Raw genomic sequence first — 23,995 nt, forward strand, 5'->3', positions numbered from 1 at the left:
TGGATATTATTAAAGTAATTGTAAATGCTTGGAATGCTAATTAAATGAGTGTGGAATACATGCAGTATTGAGTGAGGACCTGAAAATTAGACCAAATAATACAGTATGTATCTAAGCAAAAGACAAAGAAAGAGTGAGAAAACATGCACTGATCTATTGTATTGATTTAATTTTTTCAATTTTAATGAGGTAACAGGTAACCCTAATGTTTAGGATGTTTTAAAATCCACTAGTAGTAGAGTATTGATTTGAAATTACTACAACAATTCTATTTCATTAATCTGTGTCCCAGAGGATGTAATTGAAAGAATGAAATGTGTTCCAGTTTTAGAATTCTTTAGGAAATAAAGTTTTCCAATTGTGTGAAGCAGAGGAAAAATCAATCAGCATTTTAATACAAGGTCTACTTTCTAAAAGAAATGTTTGTCTATGAAAGTCTACATTCTTATACTGAATGAACAGTTGCACTTGAAATTATTATAATAATTCTCAATGAACTGGGGGCTACATACTCTGCAGCTCTTACAGACTAAGTAGAAAATAATGAGCATATAAAATGGCTCAAATTTAAGGTTCATGCCTTTTCTTTTTTACATCTTGTTGCCCAGTTACACAAAAAAAAAGCCTTTAAACATTACCTGTATCAAGAGTAACTTATAAAATGTACCAAATTTTTATTATTTTATGTTTTTATTTTGTTTTAGACACATCTTGAGCTGAATTTTTTTAACCTCTTGATAAGCCTTTACTTGTCAAGTGAACTTCCTTTCTTATTTCACTACTTGCTGCTTTTTCACTGTAGTAACTGAAGCTAAATGAATTACTTGAATGTTCATCTGACATTTTATAGGATCACTCACACCAAAATCAAAGCATATTCTTGTTGAAATTGGGGTCCATGCCCTGTGTCAATCTGAGCACTCTGGCTCTGTTACCTCAAGAATTTTTGGGTTTTGCTGTTACAGCAGCCAGGCTGCACCTTTAACCTGCACATCTTCAGCTCAGGCTGGGCTCAAGGCACTGTCACCTTTCTCTTGCCTTGGGCTGACAAAGCACTTGAGGATGAAACCTCCCTGGGAGCCAGGCACCTTCACCTGAAACCACCCTTTCTCTGGGGGCTGTTTTGAGAGGCACATTCTTGTGGTTGTAGCACTTGTCAGTTCATCTTCAGCAGCCCGGCTGCCTTTGTCAGAGCTTTGTCAGCTCCATTGAATAAGCCCAGGTGCTGCCTTCAGTGAAGCACTTCTGCTCCCATCATGCCTGCAATAATGTCAGTACTCAAGAATTAGATTAAATGAATGAGAGAGCTGAGATGAAGACAGTGGATTTGTTATCTCTGGTAATTGATTTTCTTTGCATGGTGCTGTCAATGTCTGAAAGGCCAGGTGGATTAACTGTCAAGAGCAGGCAGGCTTGTGCTAGTCCTGCTCCAGCTACAATTTTACAGTTTATTTTCAGTAGAAATGTGAAAGCCTATGGCTGGGATGTCTCCTGGTGTTTTAAAAACACTTGGTTTGATTGGACTTGGATTTGGATTTTTACTCACCTGAAATGTTTATTTTTCACCCTGTTCAGCTATAAAAGAGAGCTACTGAGACACCAAGAAGCAGTTTGGACAATGCCCCTTGCCACAGGGAGCTGTACAGACTGTAATGATGAATTTTGAGAGTATCATATGTGGAGTTAGAAAAATACACTGGGTGTAGTTAGCAAACCACAGTTTTAAGCAGGACCCAAAAAAGTTTTGAGGGACCAAGCTCCCTCTAAACTGCCCAGCTAAACAAATTTGAGTTGCTGGTGTGGAGTCCTGGAGATAATCCTGAAATGCTGGGAGAAGACTGACTTGTTTTCCTCAGAGAATCTGGCACTGTGGCTGCACCTTTCCCATATTTCCTCATGAAAGAAGTGGTTCCTGGGAAAGTGCCACTTTCTCCTGTCCATGTTCAGTTTGCCTGAAGATGCCTCCAGAGCTCATGAATGTAATGATTATCTTTTCATCATCAATTCTGTGATGTATTAATTCTTCAGTTCATCACAGTTTTGTTTCCTAAGCCCTACCTGCTGTGAGAGCTGAGCAAGATTAAAACAATTGATAGAACACTAAAACTTGATAAAAAAAGATTATTTTTCCAGCCCAAATGGAATCATGTTGTGCTAGGAATGTGTACCACATGGTTACATCTGTTTATGGCTTAGTTTGTTCTACTGGTCTCTGTAACAATATATTACATGACATTAGAGAGCCAAAGCTGAGAGGAATGTAGAACAAACAAATCTATTTTGTTTGTAAAAGAAAATAATTTATTTTGCTTCTTCCTTGAATTTTAAGCACTACATTCTTTACACAAGAGAGTTTCTGCTACTAAGGTACTCTTTACTGTTTTCAAAGCTTACTGAAGAAATTAAGAAAAAAATCTGTTTCTGTAGCTGGCTGTGCACTACCCCACAGTCTGACTCCTACTTGTACTAAACATGGGCCTCAGTAGTAGCAGTGATATTTGTTAAAGCTTATCAACTACTTATAAACTAAAAAAATAAAATAAAATTGGACAATATTTCTTTTGAATTTTAATTTTAGGTGCAAACATGGAGAAAAGTATTTCTAGTAGGCACTTGTCAGGTTTTCACTTACTGTAAAATTATACAACGAGAATAATAGGAAGGGATAACAGTCTCTTACATGCCACTTAAATTAAGATGTCTTAAATTTAACCAATTAAAATGTAATATCCACTTCTGCCTTAAAAATATACTGTGTGTGAACATCATTATATAGAAATACTTACCCATAAGTATTTACATCACAAGCTGGTGAAGTTAAAACTTTTTAAGCTCATTCTAAGTACATGATGACAATGTTAATTTTTGAATGGAAACACCTTTGTGTAAGGCTGTCATATTTGGAGGAAAAATTTACAGAAAAATAAGGATTTTTGCTTTGAGAAACTGCACACTCACTACAAGCTGAGTGGCCTTTTCTGGGACTATTACAAGGGGGAAATTGGAATTTATGGTGTGCATTTTCCAGTGGCTGCCTCAGCATTTCTTTGGAGAATATAAGCAATGTACTCAGCATTAGATGCCTCCTGTAGTTTGCAGGAGGACAGAGTCCAGGCAGGGCTGGAGAAACACAGCAATGGCAAAATTCTCAGTTCCCTATAAAGAAATGGGTGTCCTGATGTTCTGGCCCTCCTCAGCTGACTCTTGTCTAATGGGGGGAGGTCATGTGTCTCAATGCCTGTGATTTTGACTTTGGAATTGCAGATTACAGATTAATTGGCAAGAGAATTAAATAAATACAGAATATTGAGCTAGGTTTCCAGGCCTAGGCCTAAATAACCATGTCCTAAAATCCTCAAAAGAGGCCAAGAAAGCTATCATACCTTAACATACCTGCAATGTGGGTCATGAAAAAGATTTTCTCATGTTCCTATTGAAGTCAGAAGTAAAATTCTAATCTGTGCAAGACCAGACCTTATTTTACAGAAAAGCTGTTATCTATATTATTCTAGGGGCTAAAAAGTTTTAAATTGCAAAAAGACAATGTGAGAAGTGTGTGGTAATGCTCAAATGCATTTTCATTTTCCTCAGGAGTGCATGGGGAGTTGTTTTAATTCAAAAAGATATAATATATCCCTTCTGATCTATTAAACAAGAAGAAAAAAATAGATCTGAGAAGAGAGAATGCCAAAGGCAGTTCAAGAAGTTATAGATATATATGACATGAAAATCTCCTAGCAAAAGTTAATGCAAGTCAACATGAACAGTGGTCTTAAATGCCACATTGATTCAAACTCACACAGTAACTGATGAAATAGGAGTGGATTATCTTCAATGTCTCTTTTAATGAACTCAGCAAAGAGTTTTGTTAAAATGGTCCTTGGGATGTGAAATTCTGAGGCTCAGAGCCTCCTAAACCTACTGGTTTTTCAAGTGTGTGCATGTTTAGAGTAGTCCAAATGCTGGTTTTCCTTATTTTGTTTTTGTTGTTGTTCTTACAGTACTGATGCTGCCCTGCATTCTTCTCTTCTGTTCTTTAAATGTATTGCACTGAAATCTTGATATTTAGGTTAGAAGTCATCCTTTAATACTTGAAGTTATGCAACTATTGACCTTGTGGTCTGATTAGTGTTACTTTATGATAAAATAGAGTGGTAAAGTTGTAGGTTGCCATTTTTCAATTTAATTATCAGGCCAGAGGGATGCTATGGCAAAATGTTCTACCCTTGGCTGTCCTACCCATTACTGGGCTAACAGCAAACACCTGGAAAATAAGATTGTATCTAATATTTTACTGATGAGGAACAGGGTTGTGAGAACACAGTTCCTTTATTTGGCCCATGGCTGTAATCTCTGGTGTCTAAAAATATGCCTGGGCTGATGCTTTTTCCTATCAACTATTTAAGGGCCAGAGAAGGTTCAGGATTTTGCCTTTCCCCTGGAGCAAAGGTGGCTCATCTCATCTGTGCTAAACATATGCTCTCTTTCTATGTTTGCTTGCATGAAAATTTGGCTAATTCAATATATTTGAGAATAATTATCAAACTGAGGCAAATTAAGGAATGCCCCAATGCCTCAAGAAAGATTATGTGGGAGCTAATAGATATCAGCAAGATAACTTTATTTCCTTAAGCAAGTAGATTGAAAACAAATTCAAAGCTGAATTTTACTGAAATTTCAGTAATTTCAATTTCAACAGTGAAATAGCAGTAAGGGTTTTGTCAGCTCTGTAATGGCAGTATGATTGCACAACATCTAGAATTAAGTGTGATAACTTTAACAGCAAAAGTGCTGGCATTTTTGAAGAAGCATTAGGTTTATATCTGAAGTAAAAACTTTTCAGGAATTTTCAAAAAATGCAAACAAAGAGAAAGTTATCACTCTTTGTACAGCTAGAATTCAAGAGAAGGGTAACTTTTTGAATTTTAGGAAAACAGTTCTGCAATAGATGTTCTATAGTTTAGTTATTAAAATATGTATCAATTAAAAAAATGGGTAGCTATGAACTTAGAAAATTGAAATTTTGAGGAGTTGAATATGGAACACTGTCTACTTCCTGTAAATAAAGATTATTTAAACCAGTTCTGCCATCACATAAAATAGCAAGCTTTAAGAAAAACACCACTAAGAGTGTAATAATATATTTTAGGTTTAGGGTACAGCATCAGCGTGAAATCGGGGGGGGTTGTCCCAAGCTGGAGCTCTGGTTGACTCTTCTGCCCGCTCTCATACTCACTGAAGCACATTAAAATGCCTGTGGAACTCGTGGGAGGAGGAGGTTTGAGCAGCTCGGTGCTCGGTTCCTGCAGAGGGTGGCGGTGTGGTACCAGCCTGGAGCTGCTCTCTGCTCCTGCATCCTCCTGCGCTGGGGGACAAACGCTCCTGTCCTGCCGGGAGGGGAATCGCAGGTCACAGACCCGTGTCAAGGGAGGGGCGTGCAGCATCTGTAAATCATCTGTAAATCATCACTAAAGAAAAAGAGCTTTTAAAGATTGGCCAAGGCAGGTTGTGTGGGTATTTTCATTACCAGGGATGGTCATTCCAACCCCAGAAAAAGATCAGCTGTGCTAGTTTTTAAACAGTGTTTAGTTTTCTGTGGAGCTGGTGGAAGGGAGGGTTTTGCTGCCTCGGTAGCCCTGAGCAGCTGGAGCTGAGCACACAGACCCTGCCCGGGATGTGCAGGGCTCAAACCAGCACACCTGAGCTCGAAAGGGTTAATTCACCTGCAGGAGTGGCACAGATGACGAGATGCTGAAGTGAAGTTGTTTAACACCTATGGGCTGATGCTGGAAATACACAGAGCAATGTAAAGCTGAGTCTTTCCCCACAGTGCTGAATGCTGATGTGACTGTCACAGACTTAACCACAACTATTTCCTTGTCTTCAGTTATCTCTTATCTAATCAGGTCTCTGCATGGCACAAATAATCCTGCTTGATTGAATGTTGGTGAGTGCACAGGTTGTTCAGAGTGGGATTTGGATTCATATCTCAGGGTGGAAAAAAAAAAGGAAGAGGAAAAAAATAGGGGGAAAAAATCAACCCCTGCAATTGTCTTCAAACAAAAGGTTAATTACTAGTCAGGATGTGAACAATATTCTGTAGCTTAAATGAGTGGAGTTATTAAAATGCCCTCAAATACTCTAAAAATTAAAGATTTTAAGTATCATTTTTCCGCAAGTGACAAGTCAAAGTAGTTATAATTTTTTATTGTAAATCTTGCTATATAAGAAATGCAAGCAAACAACATTTTCATAAATGGGTTCATTATGCAGTAGATTTTTTGTCATAGATGTCCATTGCTGTTGCCATTATTATGTTCCAAAAGAAGTAAATGAAATATCTGCAGGACGTTTGCTCAATCTCTGCTATTGGCAGTCATTCAGAGCAGTGATGACAGACTACTACAGAAATTATGCAACCCTAGTACACAGTATATGCTGTCAAATTTAACTTACTCTTATAGACTACATCTGGAAATAATTTAAAGGAATGTTACTGCAGTTTTTTCTGAAGTAAAACAAGTCTTTGTGCTTTACACTTGGTTTAGCAGCACTTAATTCAGAATTTCTTAGGCATAAAAGCACACCAATGGTAAGAAATAGAAGACACCAAATCCTCTCCAGAGAAAAGAAACAGATGAAAACATCAGGTGAAAAAGCCTGATGTAAAAACATGAAAGGATAAAGTATTTTTAGGAGAAAAGGAGAAATGAGAGAACACTTAAAAGAAAGAAACCAATAGATGGGGGAAGGGTGCAAAGGAAAGTGAAACATTAAAAAATCAAAGAAAAAATGTTGCTGAGGCAGGAGGTGAAAGATGAGAATGGGAACTATGCAAAAAAATACTAACAGCCCGAGGTTGGCAGTGTTTGTGTTTGTACATGCTTGTGTAGCCTACCCAGGCCCTCACCCCTCCTGAAATTCCAGGAGCTTGAATTTTGAGCAAAAGGTTACTCTGGGAAAATGCATTTTCCTGTTTCATAGTGCTAGGCAGGCCTGTGTCACAGCAGTAGGTAATGCTTTTCCCTGAATTCCAGACTGTTCTTTGAAACAGAATATAAAAAATAGTAATAATGAAAAGCACTCTGAGCAAAAGAGAAGCAGAATAGACTGGGGCTAATCTGCCAGCACTCAGAGGAAAAAAACATTTTTCCCTACCACAAAGAACCCTTTTGTTCCCATGTTAAGTATTTAATTTTGCCTGCATTTAAACCAAGCTGTCTTAAATTCTGTTTTCTTAGGATGGGGAAGCATGTGCCAGTTACTGCAGCAGTGTTCAGTGGCTCCAGGGAGGAGCTGACCTCTGTGATTTCCAGACCATTCAATTCTTCTCAGCCTGCTCAAATTGATTTTTGGTAGAGGAGAGTGTGACCTGGCCTTAATGGCTGGGAAATCTCACCACCTGTTCAGCTTGTAGAAATTAGAGTTACAACAAGGAAAGAAGCCTATGAGAAATCTGAGCACCTTGGGAAATGTTGGGTGTAGTGACTGTTACCACACATGTCCTTCTGGTAAATCTTATTAATGAACCTTCAGCAAATATACTTTCATATAGGTTTTGTCAGGTGTTGAAACTGTTGAAACTCCAATTTTCATTTGTTCTGAGCTGGGAAATGTTTGTGTGCATTCCTCATTTAGCTAACACAAGTCAGGCAAGCATCACTGTGCAGCACATTTCCCTGTTAGAGTGTCAAGTCAGGGAGAGTCTCTTTCAATATTAGAAGAATTTCTCCTTTATTTAGCAGAAATGAGGATGCTATTAATATAAGCAAGCTGTTATTAGCAGAGAGGTACTCACACAGTACTTTGAATTATTTCCTCCTACAGTCACATTCGCTCACACTCGTTACCCAGTGAGGAGATGGAGAGGGCTGGGATGCTGCTGTTTGCTTGGGCAGCTTGGCATGTTCTAAGAGAAGAAATGAAGGGAGGGGCATGGCTGGGACTGTCACTACACAAACATTTTTAACAGGACCAAATAATGTGATTGTTGTTGCCATAGCACTCCTCCATGGCACTTTTGCCTGTGGCTGCAGCCCAAGGACTTTTAAGTTATGAGGAGCACACAAAAAAACCCAAAGAAATTACTTTAGTTGTCTTCAGGTTTAGGTCACCACTTGAAATTTCTGTTCTCTCTATTGCAAGTCATTTAAAGCAGTGAATTTTGTCTTGAAATCAAAAACTCTGTTCTTATTGAGCCAAGCTCAGTTTGTAAGGATGGTGTGTTTAAAATTCTTGTACATCTTCACATCTCTGTGTAATTTCTTTGGTCATATGCAGTAAAAATTTCGAGGGAGAAAATTGTTCCAGAGTAATGTAGTTTAAATGTACTGTAGTTTAGATCATAAGAGGAAAAAACATCTGAAATCTCCAAAGTGTACTGACCTGGTATATTTTTATACTGTGTGGTATTGTTGCTTGGAGAAGTTTCTTGATGCTAAAAATAATAATTTCTAACACTGTTTTCCATCTCCAAGGTTACGAAATCTTTTCAACCTGAACATAATTAAGATTATACCTACAAAATATATTTTTAGCCTGTTAGATTTTCTGTGATGCAATGTTCTAGTAGATGCAGCAGAATTAGGGGAAGTCTGCTCAATAGGAGAGAGAACAGTAGAAGTGAAATCAGGAGTTTCTACAGGCAGTTGTTCTTTCTGTGGCTTTTTGCATGGGTACAAAAATTTTACGTAATGACTCATAGGTCTTCAAAGACCAGCAACCAATTTGGAGAAAAAAAAAACACCTCAATGTAAACCCTTAAGAAACTTGAAATCTGTATTAGTATGTTTAAAATATGACATTTTCTGATGGGTTTGAAACAAGAACTATTCACTGAGCTCCCTTTTCCTGTACTACTTTCTTGTTCCAGTGTCTTTTAAGAAGTAGATTGAAAATTAAAAAAGTTAGTTGAACAGATGTGCCTGTTAGTTTAGATAATTTCAGAGGGCTAAACCCTTCCTTTTATTTTTCCTTTTTCAGCATGCCATATTTTGATGTCTAGGTAAGTAATGGATTGGTGGCATGAACACCTGCTGAAAGCCTGTGATCCACACAAGAGCAGCTCTCCTAAAAGCCTGACAGCCATCCTGCAGAGTGCTTAAATGACTGTCTGCTCCCAAATGACAGCTTTGATTACCCATTGCTCACAGAGCCTTGCTGGGCACAGCAGGGCTGGAGCTCCAGGGGCTGAGCCAGGGAGCTCTGGCACAGAATCCTTTCCCAAGCCAGGCTGCTCCTGCTGCAGCTCCATCCCTCCCCACCTCAGTGGCACCCGAGGCCAAACACAGCTTTTTGCCTCTTTAATGCAACTGCTGCCACACAATGAAATCTCTGCTGGAAATGTCACCAGGAGAATCTCAGTGGGTGATAAATCCTTATTCCAAGTGTGGCGAGCACACCTGGGGAAGGGCGGCACCTTACAAACAGCATTTTGTCTGCAAATGAGAATGATCTCAGAGCCTGCTAATTTGTAAGTGAGATAGTTAAGGTATCTCATTTGTGATAAAAAAACTAACCAAACAAACAAAAAAGCCACTGTGCCAGAAAGTGTGCTGTGCAAAATCTTTGGAAATGTGACAGTTTCCTTGGAAAGGAAACTTCTCTGCAGGAATTCCTTAAAAAGACAGTCAAGAATATTTGTCTAGTCCTTCATGAATCTTTTCAGTTGGGAATATTTTCTCAGACCTCAGTCTTTCCTTTACAGGAAAAGGTATCATAGCTATTCCTGTGAATATCTATTCATATCATTCGGTTCCCTTTTTAACTTTCATTTTTTCAAAGAATGCCTGAGAGAAATACTGACATAACTCTTTCACACACACTAAAATAATGCTGAAAAATACTGAAATTTCCTACTGTGTGAAACATCTTACTAAATGGAGAATTGAGTTAATAGTATTTATTTTATTGGTGGTGTCAGACAGGTCAGAGGTTTGAAGAGTTAATGATTTAACAACAGAGTGAGAGAAACAGGGATATTTAACTTAAGGAAAACTGTTTTCAACTTGAAAAGGCTCAGCCATCTGATGATGCTGAAAGATGTAGAAAGGCTATTTCTAGAAGCAAGATTGTTGGACAAGAATATACTTACACATTTAAGTAGGTGAAGACACTGCTCAGTTTATATGGGGAAAATACTGACAATACAAATGACAGTTTAAACTGGATGCCAAGCTGGAGATGTGTTCATGGGGAAAGTGGATGAAGGATGCTTCCTGCATGCTGAATGATTAAAGCACATTTTGGTACACAGAACAGCTCAAGGAGAAAATGTGCTTTGAAACAATCTGTGTATATTTAGCAAGGAGGCAGATCTGAGAGTACAACACAGTGTTGTAGTTAAAAACTTGTAGTCAGTGGTGGGGAAAGGGAAAACCACTATGGGAAACAGAAGGATTGAAAAGCCATTTATATCATGTAGTCAATATATATGAATTTATGGATCTCAAACCAATCTTCCTTTATAAATACATGCTCAAACACTGCATTTCATAAAGTTGCTCAGTTTAGAATTAAGAATGAAGCTTGACACAACTGGAACTGACTGGTCTTAACCTTTTTCCCAAAAATTTTAAATCAATGCAAAGACTAAAAAATAAATAATTGCTTACTTTAAACATATAGTTACTTTTTTTCAGCTAATAGAAAGAGAATTGAAATAGGATGAAGAAGACTTTATATAAAAAGCAAAAGTACTAAAACCTCAATATCAATCACCAGTGAACCTGAGATATATAATTTCTTAAATTTTGGACTTGTTGAAGTCTCCCTTCTCAGTCCCTTGAAGTGCAAAATTAAAGAGCAGGAAACCTCTCAGAGACTAAATAAAGATGACCACACTGAGATGCATGTAAAATGAAGCCATGTAAAATGTACATAAACCCACAGGGAGAAGAATCTGGCAGTGAGATTCCAAAGCAAGTGTGAAAATCTCCAGGAGCTCCCATGTCTATAGATAGTTCGTTCTCCATGGTGCTCGTGGACCTGCATGAGCTCAGCACGGGCTCAGGGGAAGTGAGGTGGGATGTGAAGAGAGCAGCAGCTCCTACAGCCACCAGGACTTTCATAAAGGATAGAAAACACCCAGTGTCATTATCCTCCAAAGCCAAGGTTGCATCTGAGGCTTTCTTAGGAGGGAGAGCATTTTATGCTTCTAGAGCACAGGAAAGCAGCTGGTGATTTATCATGGGTTTATTTATGGCTGTGGTTAACAAACAAATGCAAATTGGAGATGTTTGGGGGTTTTAAGATCTCTCCCTTTCTGCCAGTGTCTTCAGATAGTCCTGGATGGACACAGCCAAATTCTCTTCTGCCAATAATTGAGTGACATCTGATGGACAATACATCAACATGCTGCCACTGGTTTCCTCTGTGGATGCTCACTTAATAAAGACCAAATCACTCAACAGAGGGTGAGTGGGTAGTCAAGCTGAATTCAGACATTTAAAAAACATTTATTTTAAAGTTATTCTGTTTCACTCTACGTATGTTTTCCACGTTATGTCTACTTTTATTCTTTTGAAGAAATACTAAGAGTGAGTGACAATCTGGTCTAAATATGTACAGTTCTTTTTTTGGAAATATCTGCTTTGAGAAGGTTTGTATCTTTATTTTTGCCTTAGCTACCAAGGTGCTGCATGATAAATTCAGATTTAACAAAACAAAAATGAACTTTGGTCAAAAAAACACTGAGATGAGGTGGTAATAAAATGGTCTCCTTTCTTCAGTCTTAAGGCAGTAGTTATTCAAGGCTCATATGCATGTTGCTAATTCACATTTTCTTATCTTCTGTCTTTAATTTACCAAGTTTGGGAGATTTAATTTACCTGCATGTTAGATGGGGCAACTGGCACTCACCATCTTCCCTTATTAATTCATTGTATAGTTGTCACTTATTGTTCTGATACTCTTTTGTTTGGGGTTTTTTTCTTGTTTTTTCTCTTAGAGCTTTGAGGATATTCCTTCTGTGTTTCCCCTCACTTTTTCTTTCTTCTACTACGTTTTCATAAAATTCAACTATTTCTTTTTATAGAGCTTCTTTCTCTTCTAGATATTGATGGCCCCATAATATTGAGTGTCAGACTAAAGGTGTTATTAATTACTCCCATGGGCTTCCTATCCTGGGAGCATTGGAATGTTGGAAATTTTTGCTTCAGTGAGCCATTATTAGGGGGTGTCTGCTCTTCCTGCCAGATAAAATAGTAGGAAGATACAAAGAGATGCAAACTGTAAGAACAAAAGATAAAGAGACTTGAAAATACCACAAGGACTTGTGTATTTGCTAAAAAAACAATAACAATAGCTATGCCTAGCTCTGTTTGCCGTTGCTTGGAAGGAAAAACAAGAGCTTTGCCAGCAGGGGAGTACCCATGTCCTGGATAAATACAATGACTAACAATCTGAGCAGCAGATTTTGGGCAGGGTGCTGCTTATGATTGGAACTGTGAGAGTTTTGTTAAAATTACCAAGCAAAATGAAGACTCGGTAAATTTGATTTATCCTATTTACAGCTGACATGGGTGAAGTTCTGAGTGCATGAAATAACCTGAGCAGAAAGAGTGACTGCTGTTTTGTTAACCAGTTAATGAGCAATAACATGTTCCTTTGCAGGACATAATTTTATTTTTACACTAAGTTGTAGAGCACATGAAGACTAATTGTTTTTACTTGTAGTATGATAATGTGTCTTTGTAGGGTTAAATGAAGTTAGTAATATAATCTTTAATGATATTATGAGACTCATATTGAATGCTGAACCTATAGAACAAGGCACTGTTAAAGAGTTTCACCTAATAGATAATTTGCTAATGTAAGCTAGGTAGGTAGTTTAAGGTGTTAGAGAGTGGGACTTTGGTACTGCTCCTTTCAAATCACATGTCAGTGCCCATCATTCATACTGGCATGGGAAGTTGTCTGCATGTTTTGATCAGGCTTTGTGAATTTTTAACAAGAGTGTTGATTTATTTCATTCATTGTGTAAAATATAATTTTTCTTCAATAGTTGAGACTGTGTAGAAAAACAAACCTAGCAGACTAACTAGAAAATTGATTCACCTCTACAAAGGCACAGGAACTCTTTCTGCCAGTTTCAATGGGCATCACTAATTCTGTTATCAGAATTAACTAATTGTGTTATCAGTTTTGTAGAGATCATACAAGCACATTTGAACAGTTGCTCTGCAGATGTCATTTGAGCACTGTTATCCCTATATCACAAAAATAACATACAGAGATAGGCAAATTTCCATGCAGGGATGAAATCCACAACCTTAGTGTTTTTAGTACCAGACTCTAACCAGCTGAGCTAATCTCAAGGTGTTAAAGGTGATGACACACAGGTCTTGGGTGACAATGCCTGTGAATAGTGGTATAAAGACAGCACAGGGACCTTCTCTGAAAGGACAATTACAAATATTTAAACCAAAACAAGGAAGTAAGATGATGGAAAGGAACTTAAATGCTTTTAATAGATAGTGCATTTCATAAGTTTAAGGCTAAAGAGCCATACTTGTTTGCAGCAAGATGAAGCTGAAGGTCATCTCACCTTTCTACCTAAATATCAAAAACAGATTATTTTTGGGTTTTTTTAAGAATTACATTCTCAAAAAGTAATGCTCAGTGCACTCAGATACTGTATAGCTCATTGCTTGGTCATTGAACATGATTTCTGTTTCCTGAGGAGTCATCCAAGAGGTTTGTTTTACACAAAGGAAGTGTTTGGGGAATCTAAATCAAGCATTTGAACTTCAACTATTTGAGAAACCCAGAGATGTGGGGAGGACTTGGCCAACAGTGTTGTGAAAACTGTCAAGTCTGAGGTGATTGCACCAGGAATGGTTTTGGTTATCCTTCTCTTTTCAATGTGTGGCCCCTCTCCCCTGCCTTTCTTTCCAGTCTCTTGGATTACTGTCCCTTTGCAGAGCATTCTGCTCCCTCCTTTGTCATTCCTGGTGTTCCAGAGATGCTGGGGATGGAGGCTGGGTGCCTTTGCTGCCCCTTTTCCCAGGGCTGGGGCTGCTCAGTGGTGACAGGAGCCAGCACACCGGGAATAAATGCCTGGGAAAGCCCAAACACTCTTCAGCCCATCCCACACTCAATGTTTACACTTCTTGAAGCTGCCACTCCCCCCATTGCTTAAGCACACAGAGTCATAAATTGTAATCTGAACACATACCTCAGGCCCTTAAGCAAACACAGACTTCAATATTGTTGAGCTTGGTGATGGGATTACCGGTTTTCCTTTGAAATATTTCTGATTCCTTCATACCAGTTCTTTCTGTGGAAACAAGCTACTTGTGTATCTAATGCCCACAGGTTTGTTTTCAGGCTCCCTGACTCTTTTTTCCTATGGATGTTTCTTTTGTTCATCCCAAGGATGAGAGGTTCTGGCCCTAAATTCCAGCATTATCATCTCAATCCCATCTTCTGCTTTCTGGAAATGAAGCTAATGTGCTAGTGTTGTCACTCTTGCTCCTTCCCTGAGTCCCAAACTCAGCATGCCTCATCTGTGAAATAGCAAATTCTAGAGATCTAGGAAATTGCATAATTTTAGCCACAAACCAACACACACACAACTTGTGTAAACTTAGAGCAAAATGACTGTAAATAAGTTCTTACTATGGCTAGGAAGAATATGGATATTTAAGATGGATTTTGTTCCTCCAGATTTGCTCAGGATGCTCAGTTTTGTCCTGAGAGTAGAAAAGTGGCACTCTGGGTTTTTTGCTATTCTTACCTCCTGCTCAAGATGTGTGGAAACTACATCCTGAGTTCTCTGGTTTCCTCTTTTTATTTGTGCTTCAAGCTTCCTCCTCAGCTGTCTGGAGCCTTATCTGAGTACAAATTCTGGCCTCTGGCCTCCTGGGCTGCTCTCTTTTTTCCTCATTTTGTTTTCTTATGGAAATGTGACACAGAATCTGCTGTTGCCTTCTGCTGGTTTGTGCATTGCAGACAGAGGTCTGCCCAAAGGCAGGAGGATCAGCAGACAGAACCAAACTGCTCTAGCAAATGTGGATTTCAAATGTGGAAGGGGAACTCTGCATCTCATGTCACATGAGGCTAAAAAGTCTACTCTTCCCCTTAGGCTGTGACTGAGGCTGGGGAAAGCATTTCATCTGTCTTACACCTAAAGTGAGTGGCTGCAGGATAGTCTGCAATGCCACCATTCCCTGACCTTGCAGCTGTGCAATACTACTCACAAGTGGTATTCCACAAGAGTATCAGTCCCTCAGGTAAAGCAGATCATCCTCAGCACAGAAATCTGCTCCCTGTGGCTCTGTGAATGACCTGGGTATTTTTAGGTGCAGTATTCACTATTCACAGCAATTCTTCCCCATGGGGCCTTCATGTTCCAGGTGGCAACTTGCTCTTGTGTGAAAACACTGCTGTGTGTTTCATGGTCACTGGCTGAGAATGTATCATCCTTCCCCATAGAAGTTTCATGTGTCTCAGTTTGAAAGTGAGCTTTCCCAAGAAAAAATAAACAAAACCCTGTCACTGGCAGACTGGCATTAAAAAGCTTATTGTGATTTGTCAGGTACATTAAAAGGACTTGAAATACACGGCTCTGGGCATCCTAAAAGGTGTTCAACATGGTGTGAAAGCATATCTATTTTTCTCTGAGGGGAGCTTGTATATATCTTATTAAATTTGGACTTCTCAGCTGATGAGTGAGCTCAGCAGATTGAGTTTATTGAATTTCTGCCTGTAGAGACAGTGAGTCTAATATAGCATTTGAAAAATCAGTCCTAAATTCTTACTATTTTTAAAAACTACTCTTCAGTTGATTTAATTTATTCAATGTGTGACATTTTTCTATATATTTGGTTTATTTCCTGTGGTGATACCCTACCAGCTAGTATTCTTCAGGGAAGTTAGTGTGTAAGCTGGTCCATAAGGACTCATATTTTTTCTAAGTTTGTTTGGTTGGGGGTTTTTTTAAATATTTCTTCCTGATGTATCTCTGCAGTTGATATTTATTACAGTGAATAGTTTCAAATTTGCATTTATTAACTAAGTGTTGTATCAACTACACTCCTATTTTTTTAAAAAAACTGATCTTCAAGGTGACCAACAAAATTACTTCTGCCATGCTAAACCATCTAAATACATTGCTGTCTTATCACTGGAAGTAAGATCAGTTCTCTCTTACACTTTCCAGACCAATTTCTCTCATTAAGATGACAAACACTTGGTGTCTACCTTCATCTCATAAAACATTCCTCCTTGAGCTTTTGAACCAACACTGACAGTAATTCACAAAGAACCTAATCACTAAAACCTAAATTATCACATAATCACTAGGTTGGGAGAGACCTTTAAGATCATCAAGTCCAACCCCTGCCCTAACACCTCAACTAAACCATGGCACCGAGTGCCACATTCAATCTTTTTTTAAACACATCCAGGAATGGTGACTCTAACACCTCCCAGGGCAGAAAATTCCAGTACTTTACCACTCTTTCTGTAAAAACTTTTTCCTAACATCCAACCTAAATCTCCCTTGGTGCAGCTTAAGACTGTGTCCTCTGGTTCTGTCAGTCGCTGCCTGGAGGAAGAGACCAACCCCCACCTGGCTACAGTCACCTCTCAGGGAGCTGTAGGGAGTGATTAAGGTCAGGTTTAATTTCCTATTTTCCTGTTCCCAGAAACACTATAAATGGGAGTGTTGTCTTGCCAGTTGGAGTAATACAGGCCAGGTCAATGTTTGTGAAGGAAAAGGAACTGATCATTGCTTGTGATGGGCTGCAATAACAAAAGTGATTTGAAACCCCAGGTCCAGAAGTCACTCTCCAAGTCCTAGCATCAGGATCCTGCTTTTCCTGTCTCCCCTAGGGGCAAGAACTCTGGAAGCTGGTGGTGGGCACAGAGCTGGAGGGCGTCCAGCCACAAGAGAGAAAGTAAAAGCAGCAGTTCTGAGAGGGAGAGGCTCAGCAAAGGCAGGGCAGAGCAGCAGGCTGCAGGTTCTGGGGGCTGTGCTCCAGTGACTTCTCCCCCTGGGTGACCAGCAGGGAAGATGCTGAGCAGCTGGTGTCCACTTCTCTGAAAAGGAAGTGAAAGAGCCAGGGTCGTTCACAGCTTCCCTTGCGGTGGGAGGCAGCAGCATGGAATAAAGGCACTTGTGGTTCCAGGAACGGGACTCATGTCATAAGCATGGAGAAAAGTTGCTGAGACTCCTCCAGCACTGCCCTGTATTTCTTATTTGTGGTGAGTCTGGGATAAAAAGTGGTGGAGGGTAGGATCCCTTCCAGGCAAAAAGTCTAAAACTGGCTCTTTCACGAAGTTCCCCAGGAGGCGCAGCCAGAGGTGTGAGTTCGTTCTATGGGACAGGTAGGCGCAGAGAATGACTTTCCAGCAGTTACTGCGACTTTGTCTCCTTTCATGATTTGGTTGAGTATTTTTCCTCTAAGCTGGACCTCTAGAAACAAGGAAGATTATCCCTTCTCTGGACGCTTCCATTTGCGTGCCTCGCTGATGGGTAGGGTACCTTCTCAGTCTCGTGCGATTTAAGCAAAAAACAAACATAAACCACCAAAAAACCCTACTCTGACAAAATACTGTCTCTCTGCAGGCACGATGCCCTCCTGCCCCCCGAGGCAGGGGTGCAGTCCTGCCCCAGCGCCCCGGCTCCCCCGGTAGCCCCGGCCCGGCCGCGGGGGACCCTCGGGCCGTGAGCGAGAAGCCCGAGGGAGGCGCCGGTAACGCGGCAGCTCGGAGGCGATCCGTGCTCCGAGAGAAGCAGGAGGTCAGCCGGCAAGTTACACCGATTGAGTCATGTAGAGTTAAACTAACCCCTCCCACAGCCATGGACCACTAAAGCGCCCATTTCCATGAGCACCTCTCACTAAGGCAGCTCGGAGCCGGCAGAGGCTGAGAGAGGAAGGAGGGGGAGCGCGGGAGGAGGGAGCGAGCACCGGCACCGATGGACGAGCCAAAGGGTAAGGACGGAGCGATCGCCGCGCTCCGAGCCAGCCCCACCGCCGGCGGGGTGCGGGGCTCGGCGGGGACCCCCGGGGCGGCGGCATCCCGCGGCCGGCGCTCGGGGGAGGCTGTGCATATTCATGAGCAGCTCCTTCGGGATGTGCCAGTCGGGCGGGAGCTGCGGCTGCGGCATCCCCGGGCGGCGCGTCCCTCCCTCCGCGCCCGCGGAGCGCTGCCGGCGGTGGGCGAGGGCTCCCGGCGGGGGCTCGCCGGGTGGGCGCAGCCTTGCCGCAGTCCGCCCCCGGCTGACATCATCTCCCAGCCCCGGGACTCCCGGCCGCTCCCGAAGGGACAATGCCGAGTTGCGGCTGGGGAGCCGGGCGGGGGCCGCGGCTGCTCGGGGGGAGCCGGGGTGGCCGCGGGCTGGCGGTGCCCGGGGTGCGGAACGGGCTCCGCGCCCGCGGCTGCCCGAAGTTTGTCCGGGTCGGGCGAGGGATCCCCTCCGGGCGGGCACAGCCCCGGCCGGTCCCGGCTGCGGGTCCCGGCGGCCGCGCTGTGCCGGGGCTGGCGCCGCGCTCCGGGGCGAAGGGGGCGGGGAGGGCAGAGGAAAACTCGGCGCAAGTGTTGGCAGCCCGGAGACCTCGGGGAAAACAATAGCTCTGGGTGCGAGGGGCTCCGGTGCAGGCTCGGAAGACGAGGATTCCCCGCCGGCAGCCGGGCAGCCCTCTGGCCTTAGTGCGGTCCCGAGCAGCGGGCAGGCAGCCGGCAAGAGCTGCAGATGCTCATTGCACCGTGATTTCTCTACAAGATACACGTCTTGTGCTTGGCTTTGCCTTTTTTCAATCAGCTGACGCGGTGCACGTAACAGCACTAGTCACAGCGTTTGGCAGAAACATTTCCTAGTTTAGTATCGGCTTTTTTCTATCTGGGTGCCTTACCCTCTGTTTACAGCCTTCTGCAACGCGGTCCGTCTGTCCGTGCTGCTGGCAGCGCTGCGCTCTGTGCGGGGCTTTCAACACAGAGCACGAACTCGGACAAACACGCAAGAGGCAATAAGAGAGGAAAATATTTGGGCAGACAGTTTCTTGCTCAGTACCCGGTGGAAGACTCTCATTTATCATTGTTATGACAACGGAGAAACAAAATGTGATTTCTCTTTCCCCCCTAGAATAAACAAAATGGTAAACTAGACCTTTCCAACATTATTTCTTTATAGAATACAATAAATGGCATGTGAGAAGAAGAAGCATTTTCTCAGTCTGACGTACAACAAAATTTAAAGCAAAGACTGGCAGAAGGAGAAGGTTAGCTCATTACTTTACGCAGTCATGAGTGAAGCTAGAAATATTTGGAGATAATTTGCCTCTCTTGAGGATGGAGATAAGAATAGCTTTGAAACCAGCCTTTTGAAAGTTTCATTCCAAAAAATGAAATATAATGCTTGAATAGAGACGTCTTTTCTAGTGGGTGAGGAATCTCAGGGAAGAAACTTGAATAATGAGAACTGATTTAGGAAAAAACAACCAAGTAAGCCTTCTTTCAGAAAGTGGAATTTTAAAGAGACAGAAGGAAACTAAAGGAAACTGACAGTGCTCCAGCGAATTGCAGATGAGGAAACGATGGTTCTATAATGGGCCAACCACAGAGCATGCAAGTCTTGCAAGACCCTATAGAGAATTAGTGCAATAAAATAAATTGCATTTCATCTGTGTGGGAAAAGAAATCACCACACTGTTTCTGAGAATGCCCCTCTGAGTATCTTTTCCAGAGGCAGCAGTCAATGGGCTCAGCATGGGGCAGTCTGGGACAGGTGGTATCTGTCAGGGAGTAGGAAGGTTCCACCTTGAAATCAGGCACAAATGCACACCAAGGGCATGTCCTTCCATCAGAAAGGAATTACTAGGAAGTGTTTCAGTAGGACACCTGTTTCCTGTGAGCCATGTCCACAGGGACTGTAATGAATGCCTTTGGAACACTTCTCTTCAGTTTTAGGAAGCTTGTTTTTAAATGCTGATTCTGTCAGCTCTGCTTTGAAATTTTGATAAATATGCTAACATGGCCAAGAAAGAAATTCTGTTTGGGATGTTACATAGCAACAGGTTATATCATTGATCATTGAATACTTTCTTGGGCAGAAAGCAAGGCAACCTAAAAATACATGTTACAAGAAGATACATGGGTGTACTTCTGTCTGGCAAGAGCATGACACTGATCTCATGTAGACAGCTGTGAAAATAAATAAAACATATGAAATTTATCTATTTCATCATAAAAGGTGCTCATGTAGTAACTCTGATTTGGAGGTTTCTATATACACAGAGATTGATTAATTAATCAATGTCTGATGACTGCTCTTTATAGATTGTTCCAGCATGGAACAGTAATAAAGCAAAACCTGACAGGGGAAAAAAATAAAGGAATGTGAATGGAAAAATCACAAATTTAAAGAAGACATGTTGAGCAGCACATCAAAACCAAGAATGAAGACGACTTTGATTTGTTCATTCAGGCAGTGAAGGCAGCAAGCAGAAGTCAAAACAAGTAAATGAAAAGGAAGCAGAGAAAGAGGAAGTGGAGAACATCTGATTCAAAACATAGACTCTCAGCTGGGGAAAATTATTTAGAGAAAGTAAAAATGTCAGGGGAAAATTTAAGTTTATCAGGGCTAGGCACAATTCAAAGGAGGCATTTAGTATGCCTCAGGAACAAAATAATGTGTGTAGATGAATTGCAAGATTGTTATGGAGGCAGACAGGGCAAGATTTTAACAATTATGCAGGACAAAAACAGAGAAGTGTTGATTAAATACTTTTCCAAAACTGGGAGGGGAGGAAATTAATTCTGATATGAAGGAATATTTAATGGGAGTTAATGGAAGTAGTTTGTTTTGTAGATTACTGTTTTGGGATCAATAAAGTTTAACAACAATTTGAAATGAAATGTGCCTAATATTTACTGAGAAGATCTATATGAAATGATGTTCAATTGGAATGCTGTGGATGACTCTGGGATGGGAAGAATGCTATTGTTCCCCCAATATCCCAGCAGTGTGATGGTGGGTATTCTGGAGAGCTATTGCCAATTTAGTTTGACATCAGTTTTATATAAGTTACTGAATAGATCTCCTCAGTAACCAAGTCTCAATAGCTAGTTTGATTATGTTCTTTTGATTTTGTAGAGAATAAAACTTACCAAAGTAACTTTCAGAATAATATTGTAGAAATGGGTAACATTGTCAAAATGGATAATAGAATGAATGAATCAAAAAGGAAATTACTTATCCCAGACAGAAGCAAACTTATGAGTTCATGTGGCCCCCTCAAGTGAGCAGATTGGTCTGCATCCTAGAATGGAGATAGTCCCATTTCCAAGAGTCTGCAGCAAGAACTTCAAGGAATATGTTTCTTTTGGGTTTGGAACTTGGCTGGAGAATGCACTTAGAAGAAGGAGTGGTGGGAAGTATTTCAAGTACTGGTAGATCTCTTAATCTGTCTTTGCTTTCTTGAAGGCTCTTTTGTTTACACAGTAAATCAGCTGACTTAAAAATAGATGTCACACAAGCCTGGTGTGATTCCCATTCGGAAAAAAAAAAACAGATTGCATTTTGTCTTATGCATATGAACACTCACTGAAGTTCCAGGGAAAAAAATAAGCATTCTTAAAAGCTGAGTAGCTGTTGACTAAACCTGGGCTGTAAGTTAAGGGACTTCTAAAGCCCAACTTTCCTGAGAGTTGAGAATCACTACACAAAAGGGGAACTGGAAGAACTGAATTCCCTGGCTGGTATTTAACAGCTATGGTCTGGATTATAAGTGTAGGACTGGGAAAGCACTGGTCCTTTATTTTCCAACTAATTATTTGTACTTGTTTTATTTTCCAGAGGAAAAAAAAATGTGGTTGAAAAGAGTAAACATGAATACCTTCCATGTTTAAGCTTTTTCACAATAGATGCACTTCTAATGCTCTGATTGCAAAAGTCTCCCTATGACTTTCTAGCAAAGAATGAACTAATGGATTAAGACCTGGATAACAATAGACCTTCAAAAATAGATATCAAAGGAAATAATCATGAAACAGCTGTGTTTTCAGAGGTATTCTGCAAGAGGCGTGATGACATTAGACATTTCCAATAATGATCTAAAGAGCATAAAATCATTGCTGATTTGCAGATGGAGTTTGTCAATGCAAGGAGGACCAGTACAAATACCAATTTAGTCAGAGGAAAAAGCCTAAAGAAGCCAAGAGTGGTTGGAAAGATAAAGAGCAAACAAAAGGCTTTAAGCCAAGCTTGTAAAAGCACAGCTAATGTGACTTTGTGAGGAAAATTAGACATTCAAACACTGAATAGACCAGAACGATTTCCAGACAATGTTGTTCAGAAAAAAAATATGTAGAGGTGTGTGTATGTATGTGAATGTCTATAAATATATATATATATGTCTGGGACAGCCATAATTCAGAGATTTTTGGTTCTTCATTACCATGGAGGGAGAAGGTTGTCCTCTAATCAACCTTATTGTGACCACTGCAATCCGTTTGCTCCTCGAATTGTAATTACCAGAAACATGTAGAAAACCCTTGAGGAATTTCCAGAGGAGAAAGAATAAATTTAAGAGGTTGAACATCTGAAAAGCAAAGGGTTACAGAAGCTATAATAATTTATAATCTTTTTGGTTTTACCTAAGTTTCATAACTGGCATAGTGTGGTGTGAAAATATCATGCTTAGTTACATTCCTTCTTTTCCTAAGACATCTTTCCACCTGTGGGTTTGAGAGCAGCTAGAAAATAAAACTTTCAGGCTAATACCCTCTGGGTAGGCATTTTTATACCTTCCTACTAGACCAATGCCCAAAAACAATGTTCCACAGAGCTGGATGTGGTTGGAAATATGTTGAGACAGGAGCTGAGCTCTCAGCTTAGAAGTCATCTGTTCAAGATGGTTAAGATGTGGTTAAACACAGAAGTGTTTAGGCTGAACTTTGAGATGAAGTAGGTGACACTGAAATTACTTTGGAGAGCCACATCATAAGGGATTAGTATTGCTTGAGACTGAACAAATTTAAATTTTAAGATTTTAGATCATGTTCACAAGAGAAGCACTCCAGTTGCTTTTCTGAAAGCTGAGTTAGATGAGGACTACTTACAAAACTCTATTACTGTTTTGTCACCTAGGTGTGAACTGGCTTTAAGTTTCAGCTCATTGGAAACCTCCCTTTCCTAGCAGAGCTGAAGGTTTATGGCAGGCACTTCCACAAGTGCCTCTTGGTCACAGAGCTGTTGCCAGAATGCTCACACAGAGAGCAGCAGAGCCTAAGGATGTACATCTACAGCTGGTGTTATTTGATATAAATCTTGCTGCTGAAAGAAAAAAGGGACCTGTCCTTCTCTCTAGCCTTGTACTTTTTATTCTGTGATAACTTTCAGCTTGTTTAACTTAAAAGTCAACACCAGCCCAAGTGAGAGAACAGAATGAGGGTAAGGAAGGGTAAAAGTCACTTTCATGAAAGTTATTGGGAGGTGCAGGAGGAAAATCTTCACTGCAACACAAGGAGAGACACGAAACAAGCCCTGTGCTCTGAGACACTGCATTAGCAGTACAAATTAAGAAATGAGCTAAGGGGAAAAGTGTGAGAGACCAGATGGAAGAGAACAGAGTCAGTTAAGTGCACACTGAACAAATTCATCTGCTCACATCATCTCACGCATTCACTGCCCCCAAATGTGGAAAATGCTGCAAAGATCTGATTCCCAGCCTGCTCTTTGGGCTCCTTGTCCCTCTGTCCCCAGTGCTGCACTGGCTGCTCACACTCAAGGGTGATGCAGGCAGTGCAATGGTCAGTGCTGTTCTGTTGGTGCTTGGCCACCGCCAGTAATCCTCAGCTCTGCCTGTTATGGTTCCTGTCTGAAACCTTTGGGGCCCATACTTATCCATTCCAGCCTGGGAAGAGCTTTCAGTGAAGATCTGCAGACTGCTTCACTGTCTTCCTTCACACTGCTTTTCAATTTCCCCTTGTGCTATAGACATAGGGATTAAATTTCTAGAGTGAGGAGACATGCATCCATCAGTCTGAC

The 23,995-nt window shown here is 40.9% G+C and overlaps 1 protein-coding gene across 2 annotated transcripts in view; it reads left to right on the top strand.

Moving 5' to 3' along the window:
• Positions 1-15,513: 15,513 nt before the first annotated feature.
• ENTPD1 (ectonucleoside triphosphate diphosphohydrolase 1) overlaps positions 15,514-23,995 on the top strand; it is a 29,501-nt gene continuing 21,019 nt past the window's right edge. The window contains exon 1 of one of the 2 annotated variants that reach the window (XM_056495045.1): positions 15,514-17,208. Coding sequence is in view for 1 of the 2 variants with exons in the window: in XM_056495044.1 (XP_056351019.1) it covers positions 17,924-17,939 (16 nt within the window). In the remaining variant the exon portion in view is untranslated. The other variant, XM_056495044.1, reaches the window with a different exon arrangement.

This window comes from Oenanthe melanoleuca, chromosome 6 (genome assembly GCF_029582105.1).
Source record: "Oenanthe melanoleuca isolate GR-GAL-2019-014 chromosome 6, OMel1.0, whole genome shotgun sequence".
NCBI lineage: Eukaryota > Metazoa > Chordata > Aves > Passeriformes > Muscicapidae > Oenanthe > Oenanthe melanoleuca.